At 39.7% G+C, this 10,435-nt stretch overlaps 1 protein-coding gene across 1 annotated transcript in view; it reads right to left on the bottom strand.

Annotated features, from left to right (window-relative positions):
• Nucleotides 1-304: 304 nt before the first annotated feature.
• The window catches only part of tyw1 (tRNA-yW synthesizing protein 1 homolog (S. cerevisiae)), a 56,307-nt gene continuing 46,176 nt past the window's right edge, over nucleotides 305-10,435 (bottom strand). The window contains exons 15-16 of the mRNA XM_051398061.1: nucleotides 8,476-8,643; nucleotides 305-1,941 (exon numbers count right to left, since the gene is read on the bottom strand). Of these exons, the coding sequence (XP_051254021.1) occupies nucleotides 1,720-1,941; nucleotides 8,476-8,643 (390 nt within the window). The 3' untranslated portion in view covers nucleotides 305-1,719. The remainder of the gene's footprint in view (nucleotides 1,942-8,475; nucleotides 8,644-10,435) is intronic.

The following is a 10,435-nucleotide window of genomic DNA, read 5'->3' as shown; positions in this document are numbered from 1 at the left end:
TTTACATTTCTAAACTAAAACACTAATCTGAGTACACTTAAAAAGGAGTAATGGGAGCTACTGTGGTGTTGTATACCTTTTGAACTCCACCTCACCTCTGCCTCCATCCTTGTTCAATTAGAGCTCTCCTGTTGGCCTCTAAGTGCAACCCAGAAAGCTTTTGCCATAATTATTGTAGTCTTAAAATGTCAACATGCCACTTTGTTGCCAGTAAAAAAACAAAAAGGGAAACAAATTACAGTGTGACACATGTGCGTTAATGCATTTGGGTGTATGTGTGAAATTCACAGTTGACAAAGCAGAGTATTCCAAATACATTTATTACAGTGATATTTCTCCCAACAGGGAGGTGCTGCAACATTGGAGACGTTACAAATCAAATCAAAATGGACTCAAACGTTTACATCTGGATTTACAATCAAATAAAACAAATTAAAATGGACTTGATTTTTACATCTAGATTTACTAAAATATCAGTAACGGCTTTAATCTGGCACGCTGGACTGGCACGCTTAGACGCATATGATGCTACATCACCACCCACCGTGATGTTTTTCATACTCACATCTTATCCTGGATTGTGGCTGAAGGCAGATCAGACAATATACATTTGGGTGTTGGATGAATATTTTAAATGCATTGTACATCAGCAGTTAATTTATCTTTGTGCCCCGTTTCATCCATTTAACTAAGAAGATAAATCAATATAAAGATATGAGACTTCACGTTGCCTGAGAATATGGTGATTGCAATTCATGTTACAGATTAAAGATGACATCATCCATCCCCCACAGCAAAAGCTGTCACACCCAAAATGTTTATATTTTCAATTTTTTTTTTTTTTTTTTTTAAATAATACCCAGTTTTCACTCATCTAAAGCAAAGCTGGCCAAACTATTAAAAAGCTGGAATATTTTCTACCACCCAGGCTCAGAGCATAGAAACCAAGCAAAACTGACACTGCTGGGAATGTGCAACAGTGCAACAGTGCAACCTTTGGACTAAAAAACAAAACACAAAACAAAAAGACAAAGAGTGCAATAAGAAGCTCGACTCTCCCAGTGGAGATGTAGCCTTGATGCTCTTCTCTCATAGCTCAAGTCTCTCACCGCCAAGTAAAAACAACCACTGTCCTAATGAGTGGGAGGAAGAGCAAAGGTGTCTGGGAAAGATGTGCCGCTCCCACAGACGACATGAGGAGAAGAGCTACTCCTTACATGCTAATCATGTCCTGAGCAGTACAGCAGAACCTGGATCCTAAAAAAATGTCAGTAACAAGGTTGTTGATGTAGCCACAGCCAGGTTCAGCATCCACAGTGTAAAACCTTCCAAGTGCTGCCAGATGGTTGTACAGATCAAAGCCACTGACATTAGAATAATGACCTTGGCTTAAAAAAAAGAGGGAAATATCAAAGATCTATTTACTTAAAGTAAATGTGATGGGGAATGTCTAGAGAATAAGGGTGAATGAATTGATTCTGGCAGGTTTTTGGCTCATCTTGGAGGTCAAGCCAATCAAATTTGGGTTTCCAAATTGAAGAGACATGACAAGAGTTCACATGAGAATGAGGCCAGCTGTGGATAGCAAAAAAAAACGTTCAGCGAAAGGAAGCATTAAAACTCAAAGAGGATGGGAATAAAAACTTTGAACTTTACTTTCTTTATCATCTTTTAGAGATCCGCATTCGATCTATTCATACTACCTCTCTTTCTCAGCTATCAGCACCCTGAAATGTCTTTGGTTTTGTTGCGACGTTGGAAACGCGTGTCAGCAGGGTCAAAACCTTGTTCATGGGCTCCGAACAGAGCCCAACTGGGAGTCTTGGCTATGTAGTCCAAGGCTGAGAAGCTCTGCTGTCCCCCACTCTCCTCGTGAGCCTGGACCAGCTCCTGGAAACGCTCATAGTCGATCCATGTCCACCACTCGCCATCCACCTTGAACTGAAAGCACACACAAAGAAGGGAGAGAGAAAGAAGGTGGCGGATGAGCGAGCAGCAGTAATCCAAGCAGTGTTTATGGATCTACATGTGAAGACCTTCTGGCAGCAACTGTGAAGCTTTAATCAGAGAACAGTATCAACTGTAGATCTCAAATGTATTTGAAATATTGTGATTATTTTGAAGCCTGTAATTTAGATAATTTAAGTTGACAAACCTTTGAAGGACTTACACAGAAACTGTAAATCAAAAGCTATTAATGTAAATTGAAACTTACACACATTTCATACAAATGGATGCAAAGCAATATGCTCAGATACAGAGTGAGAAATAAACAACCACTGAGGGAAGTAAGGCTCATATATAGTGTTGTGTTGTGTTTTGTAAATTTAAAAGAGAAGAGTTTACAGATGTGATCAAACAGACCTACAGTGACTATACAGCTTCTCGCTCCACATTACTTCAGCCTTTCTTTAAATGGTTGTGGATTCGCCAACATCCCTTCTCCTCACATCTCTCCCTGTATCAATCACTGCTTCTTCTTAGTCTCTTACCCGATTTGCCATCTATCTTACTACAGAGAAACAAAGGAGGAAAATAAATGGACGGAAGAAGAGAGGATCTGAAAAGAGTTTGTGTGTTTATTTGTAAGAGGCACACTAACTACCAGAGTGTTAGACAGCGAGGAGAAATCCTCTAACATCATTCTGCCTCTCTGATCCAGCTTGTTCTCCCAAACCAGCACAGGGGTTAAACAGTGTGACCTCTACTTTCCCAGCATGCAACAGTGCACTGATACAATACCATGTTGCCCTTGTTATCTGTAAAGGTGGGAAAGACTGAGAACAAAACAGAGAGCAAGCGAAGCAGGTCCCACATACAACACAATCTTTCCACTGTAGTTTAATACTGCTTGTGGCAGCATGTAGCGAGTGTTTAAAATGGTTCCTGATCACTTGAACTCACCCGTGGGTATTGTTTGAAGGTTTTTGATAAGCTGTAACAGGATGCAAAATGCTAAGCTGTCACTGGGGAAGATTTTTGTTGTGCTTTAGCTCTCAGCATTTAGCATTTAAAAGCTCTTTGGGGTTCGAGGCTGCTTTGGACCAGACCCCGGTCTGTGCATTGGGGTTTGCTTCTTCTCAGACTTACACCAAACTGCTTCTACTACTGTAATTCACACAACAGGAGGCAAAAAAGAGCTAGTATTACATCACTTTCTCAGAAAAAAAAAACAGCAATTCAAAATGACACAAAATGTACTCAAGATGGACTAACATTTACTTGCCAAGTTAAAGACTTTCCTGCTAGAGATGGCGGCCCACGGAGGGAATAACGGCATTAAGCGTTTGAGCTTTAGCCTTTAGATGCTTTTGCGCCTGCCTCAGCCATTAGAGAAAAGCTACCCGCTGCATTGCTAATGAGGCCTGAGAAAAAAGAGAAAAAAATGAAAGCAGCGCCTATTGGGAGTTAATGTTTCTCGTAATGAGAAGGGATGATATTTGTTCACCCGGCATCTCTGCAAACAATTTCAGTCTCTAAGCAACAAAGCAAAGCTTTGCTGTCTGGGACAAGAACAAGACGGCCTGTTGTTTTTACTGACAGTGTCTTTGCTGAGGATCACTGAGGACAGCTTCTTCTCGGAGCACCACAGGAGGTGCCCTCATGTATGAGCACATGCCAATGAGCTATACAGTACTTACACAGACACAGAGACACAGACACACACATACATACATACACACACAGAGCACATGGGCTTGCTGAACCAGCCACAAAACAAACATCCACCTAGGGAAAAATGCTGCCTTCTGGCCATGTTGTACAGGCAACAAAAGTGTGAAACACCTTTCACGTAATGCCATTTAGTTGGAATTATGAGTCAGAGGAGAGTTTGGGAATAAACACATACCTGTAAGTGTAAGTGGTGGCAAAATGGCTGTAAAACCACTGCAGCAGAAGTACAGATACTGCAGGTAGTTAGCCAGCTTGCAGCACTTTAAACAGCTTAAAAACTCTCCTGTCAGTGTCCTGATTGGTTAGTTTGCCAGTCGAACATGTAAACTGGCCTGGTAGGAGACTAAAGGAGCATTTGGGATGCATCTTTAAAAACATTCTTTTAATACCGTCATAAGAAATATTAATCCATTTGACAGGCAGTCTGAAAAAAAAAGGAACTTCTCTTAGACTTTAAAACATTACTGACGACATGGATTTGTAAGTCAACAGGTCTTTCAAGAAGATTATCTCTGGGGTTTGTGTCTTAACTGTGCTGTTTTCATTACGGCGTCCTATGAGAGAAATAGGGCTGAATGTAAGAGTAAGGGAAGGATAGACGAAAGAGGAGAGATGAAAGAGAAAAAAGGCTGAAAGAGAAAGTAAAACGAGGTGTGAGAGAGGTAGAGATGTAGAAAAAGAGAGAAAAGCCTATCAGTGGGAAGATCCCAGGGGTTGACAAGGTACTAATGATGATGATGTGTCAGTGCAGGGAGGATCTATCGCTACTTGCTGCTTAAGAGTGATCTCTCCCTCTATCTCTCTCTCAAACACACACAGAGCTCTGATGTCTTTTAAAGGACTACATCAAACAGTGATATCATCCAACTGGAACTACAAGATCTGAGGACTATGCAACACACACACACACACACACACACACACACACACACACACACACACACACACCACACACACACACACACACACACACACACACACACACACACACACACACACACACACACACACACACACACACACACACACACACACACACACACACACACACACACACAAAATGAGACTGATGTGCTTTCCTGTTTCCTACGTTTTAAACTCCACTGTTACGTAAGTTAACATTAGAACTTGGAGGACTTTATATTCTAGGTTCTCCTCCTGCACGAGGACATTCATGGTGCAGAATACACTTAAAAGAAAAACATCAGACTCTCCACTCACAGGAGGAACGTAAATTGCCCCCACTTAACAAACTCTGCTGGATTATTGATGGCTGCCGAAAAATAAAGAGTAACTAATTCAACACAAGTTGTCAAATTAAAAACCAGAACAAAAACAGAGTCATTTGTATCCATGTTAGCCACAATATTTCAGGATGAATATAATCTAAAGAGGAGTTATTTTTCCATTCTTCAGCAAGAGTAATTAGGTTTGGATTATATTTTCAGTTTGTGCAGATATCTCTCCCATGTTATAATTTATTTCCTAAATAAATTGTGTGTACATTGTTTCCACACTGCAAAGCAGAAACACAACTGCAGTCGCACCTTGACAACGCCGTTCAGGTGCATGTGCATTCACATATGGACATAAAGAAACGCATATGCACAGTGGGGGAAAAAAGGAATAGCTAGAGGTAAGGTGTGTGTTCAAAACTTTAAAAAGTCTTTATAGATGCATAAAAAGCCTCAAAAAGACAGTGGAGTGGAAAATGCTGTTCATTCTTCCCACTGTGGCTCTGCCAGAACTATTAGTTAACAGACAGATAGATTCAGAGCATCAAGCACTTATACTGCAAGCTGTGTGACTGAAAGCAGGAAGTGGAAAGAGAGGAAGAAAATGGGCAGTGTGTATATTAAGAAATACTGACAGTTGTAGGCGGGGAGGTGCAAATGAATTAAGGTGTCTACAGCAGTTGCACAAATGGCCACAGTTATATTTGTGTTAGTGAGAGAATGATATAGAGATGAAAAAAGAGACGGAAGAGGAAAGAGGATAGGAGGGGAATGAAAAGCGGATGGTGGAAATCAATTCAGCAAAATACTGATTGTGTTTGTGTGTAAGGAAAGGAAATAATTGAATGAACAACTGGCTGTAACACCGTTATTTATCTCAGGCGAGTGTGTATGTGTCATCACCAAGAGGAAGTAATTATAATTATGATGATCTTTGTTTACTTTTATACATGTACCTGCCTGTCAGTTTATCTGTATAAAACAGAAACACATTTTATAATTGCATTTTAAAATGACCACCTTACAGATCGTGCATGACTAATTTTTTAATAAGAGTCTACAGCTAAGCTAGTGTCTGTGTAAGACTCAATGCCCACAATGCAGGAGAAGGCCATAAGAAAATAGCAAAGCTTTGTCAGCTTTCAGTTTCCACAGTCTGAAATGTAATTAAGACGTGACAATTTATGGAAATTGTGGAGGTCATGAGAACTGGAAGACAAAGAAAACTCTTTCTGCTGGTCAGGAAGGCAAATCAAAACCCCCATGTGAATGCTGAAAACCGTGTGGTGGTGTACCGTTCCACTGCACAGTGAACCTTATCTGTGTCCAGTAAATTAAAACTCTTCGGCCACAGTCAGCATGTATGTTTGAAGAAAAAAAAGCATCTGTCATGCTTTGGGGTTATGGAGCAGCCACTGGCACAGGAAACATTGCACGGGTGGAGGAAATAATGGATTCTACTAAATACCACAAATCTCCCACAACAGGATACTGATCCTAAACATACCTCAAGAGATGCAAGCTGAAGGTTTTGGAATGGCCCTCGGAGTCCCCTGACTGACTAAAACCAGTGATTTTTTGGGGGGTTTCTCAGAAAAGTAAAATATTAAATGAGCATTTCACTGTGTAGTAGAAAACCCGTCTAAATAAAGTGTAACTACACCCTTCAGTTCTGCTAGTGCCCTCCTTCTCAGTAAATTTAAAAAATGCATCAGAGACCAGCGAAGGACAGTGACCGGAGTGATTGACAGACTGACCACAGCAGTGTAGCAGAGACAGTGGCTGTTAGTCAGAGCTAATGAGCAGCTGCTGTCAGACTCTCCATGTCCGCGCTTGGAAACACAGAGAGTCTGGTGGAGATTTTACAGTCACTCAAAGCTCTTTGACAGCCGTTTTTAAAAGTTTCTGTGTGCATCCTGTGTTGTAGCTAAGCTAGCGGCTCAGAGAGGCTAACTATCTGTGTGTGTGTGTGTGTGTGTGTGTTGTGTGTGTGTGTGTGTGTGTGTGTGTCTGTGCGAGGGATCAAGGTAAACTGCTGTTGTCTCCACAGCCGTCTAAAGCACACGTCTGAACCACTGCACCAGAATAGAAAATTTTAAGTAGGGGGTTAGCAAAAACTAACAAACTCCAGTGAATGATGCATCTCGGTCAGTATACTTTATATATTATATATTATATATATATTATATATATATATATTTATTAATTCACTTTACAGCTCAAAAAACACGTTTTAGGGTGGAGGACCTCTTTTAATAAACTGTAATAACACATAGAGCACGATGTTCATGTTTATGTGTGTTTGTGTGTGTGCGATAAGGACTTGTGGGTGCCAAGCTGGCTGGCTTGAATTTCTACTCTGTCAAAAAGAGCCAAAATGGCAGTTAATCATTCATTAATTATTGACGGACAGTTGCCTTGGCAGAACCCACCACTGCTTGATACTCTCCGGGGCGGGTGGGCGAGAATGAACCACTCTGATGGTTGCATATTTCGAAAGGAAGGCAGACAGGAGACTATGTTGTATAAATTATAAAACAATCTGCAGAATCCCAACAGATTCAAAGAGGATCACCAGGTACACATTATTCATTATCATGTGTAAAGGGATATTTAATGCAGTATCCACTGTCTGGGTACATTGATAATGAAGATAACTTAGAAATGCTAATGTGCAAAAGCATATGAAGTAGCCAGTATGCTGCACCTAATACATATACAGCAGATTGTTGCACCTAATGAACATGCATGTCATCAAATTAGAGTCTACAGTCTACATTGTTACTTTTATCACTACAGCTATTTTTTTTTAATCTCATTGTGCTTTGCAATTTCTGGTTCCCCTTAACAAGCAGAGGGTAAAAGGGACTAGAGCTTCAACAATTAGTCAATTAACTGCAAAGTATTTTGATAATAAATTAATCGTTTTGGTTTATTTAGTGTTCTATGACAGTAAACTGTATATCTTTGGTTTGTGGACAAAACAAGACATTTGAGAACGTCACCTTGGGCTTTAGGAAACAACATTTTCTGGCCAGACAACTAATTGACAGATTCATTGATAATGAAAATTATAATCATTAGTTGCAGGCCTAAAAGGGACCCCTAACATATATTTTAGGCCTGAAATTATGTATTTATCTTTCTGTTGCCAATGGCCTGTTTCCTGTGTCTGAATTTATGATCCAAGCTAAATTTGATGAAGCAAATTTAACTGATAGCAAGTGTACAAACAGGATAGACACAGCTTGTTGCCAAACAAAAACAAATGAACAAGTGGCTAATTAATTTGACTAATCAATTAATAAATGCTTTTTACACTCACAAGTTGGAAAACCACCATCAAACTACCATCTAAGCTAGATGGTACTACTGATGTGAAATGTGCTGGAGTAGAAACCTCTTGTAAATTAATAAACTAATTTTATGGAGGACTTAATACGCAGTAGAGGACTGTTTAAGTTCTACGCTGTGACCTATGCATGCCTTTGAACTATTTCAGTTTTCAGTATGCTCACCATGTTTAACTGGAGAAGGCTGCAGATGCGATATGTTATGTCCTCACCTTGGTGTGTGCGATGAGCAGACAGTTGGAGTGCTCGTGTTCGCAGGCGATCTCATACTGTGGCAACATGTCAGTCAGCTGCTGGACGAAGGCAACCACTTCCTGGTGCCAGGGGACGTTAGCCATGGTCAGACTGCTTGCAGAGCTTTCACCGCAGTACGTCACTCCCTGCACACACACAAAAAAAAAAGCACAGAAAATTTTACAAGGCGTTACAATTTACTAACCCATGTCTCCGACTATATACTTTTGAAAAACAGGTCTTCCTTTAAAGAATGCATGACATGTACTGGATTTTGAGGTTGATAAAATTATTGCAACTCTAAAAATTATATACTGGGCAATATTTGGTTTTTACTACAACACATTACTTATTTATTATTTATTAAAAAACATTTTCCGAGAAATCCTTGAATCACATTATCAAAGAATTGATAGACTGAATTTGTACTGAAGCAAGATACTGCTGATTCTGCCAATTAACTTTTAGATGACAATAACAAAACATAGTAATAGCACATTTTGAACATCAAACCTAATTGAAAACACAAATACAACAATCAGTTTGTTCAAGAAAAATAATGGATAAAAATAGTTAATCATGGAGATTATTTGGGCTGCAATCTTATGTAACCTGCCATAAATAATGATGAAGTCTGAGGCATCTATAATGCAGCATGATGGGGGTAGAAGGTTGGCAGATAAGCAGATGAAATGCAAGAATTTGCAAAGAAAAATCATCGGATCAGGTCAACTAAAGCTTTCATTTGACCAAAATAATCAAAGAATTGAAACAAAAGAGCTACCTGTACTTTGGAAAAAAATAAAAAATACATACAGTATCTTGGTAGTCTGGAGTGTATGATTGACAAAAAGGCTTCATACACAGCAACAACTGCTCATCATCACCTCTAAAACTTGGTCACATGTAATTTGCCATTCAGTGGGTGAGAGAAATGGAGTAGGAAGTGAAAAATCTGGCCTTGGCCACAAAAATCAATCAAAACAGCAGGCTGGATGCTGAGTGTTTTTTGACCAATAGTGACAATTTTGTGCTGTGATGAGGAGGCAGAGGCGCTGAGAGAACAACAGCTCCCTATGGCAGAGACAAACTATTGACGAGTTGGGCTGAGAGCAGAAAGGTGTGAAGGAGCCAGGAAAGGAGTGATTCTTTGATGTCCACTTTGTATGAAGTGAAGGAATCTGCAGCAGGCCAAACAAGTACCCTTCAATACAAGACCTGCATTAGCAATCAGATTAACCATTAGTTTTTGTAGCTCGACTTCACCATAGATTGAACAGTGTTAGGACTTCAATGTTTTAGTCCCTAAATAATGAAATGGGTCAAATTGTTGTGCAGTTCATTGTTTATTGTATTTCACTGTCAAGCTACCACCATGGGCCAAGGCAATTAAACCTAGACTGACCTTTGTGTTAATAAATCCTTCTCATTGGTGGAGCCCTTGAGTTGCACAAAAATACTGCAGAGGTAGCAACAGATCTAGAATCTCCAGAAGTTTTATGCATTTCATTTGTCAGTATTTCTATAAGCATCAACATTGAATCAGCCTCTCAGAGACGAGGAGGTAAAACCAATAATATACAGTATGCCCTTACAGAGAACTCTTACACTCCCACTGCTAGTTTACAATGCCAAACTAGCAGTGGGAAGAGTTTTTTAAGAAGCATTTTGCAAAATATACTGCTTAGGTGAATTATAGGCATTCTTAAGGCTGTGCAAAGATGCCCTACATAATAGTAATATGGTGTTTGCTCATAAATCAGGCAGCACTGCAGTTTGTTTTCGAACCACAGTACCAAAGTCACGAGTACAATGTTTTGTTTGGGATTGTTAGTTACATTCTGCTACCACATCTCTTTGGTGCAAACATGTTGAATTTAAAAATGTTTTACTCACTTCGACATTTCTCACCAAGTTTCAGTCTCTATACACACGAAT

Source organism: Dicentrarchus labrax, unplaced genomic scaffold (assembly GCF_905237075.1).
Source record: "Dicentrarchus labrax unplaced genomic scaffold, dlabrax2021, whole genome shotgun sequence".
Taxonomy (NCBI): domain Eukaryota; kingdom Metazoa; phylum Chordata; class Actinopteri; family Moronidae; genus Dicentrarchus; species Dicentrarchus labrax.
The sequence above is the reverse complement of the archived record's forward strand: the minus strand, read 5'-3'. Positions and strand labels throughout refer to the sequence as shown.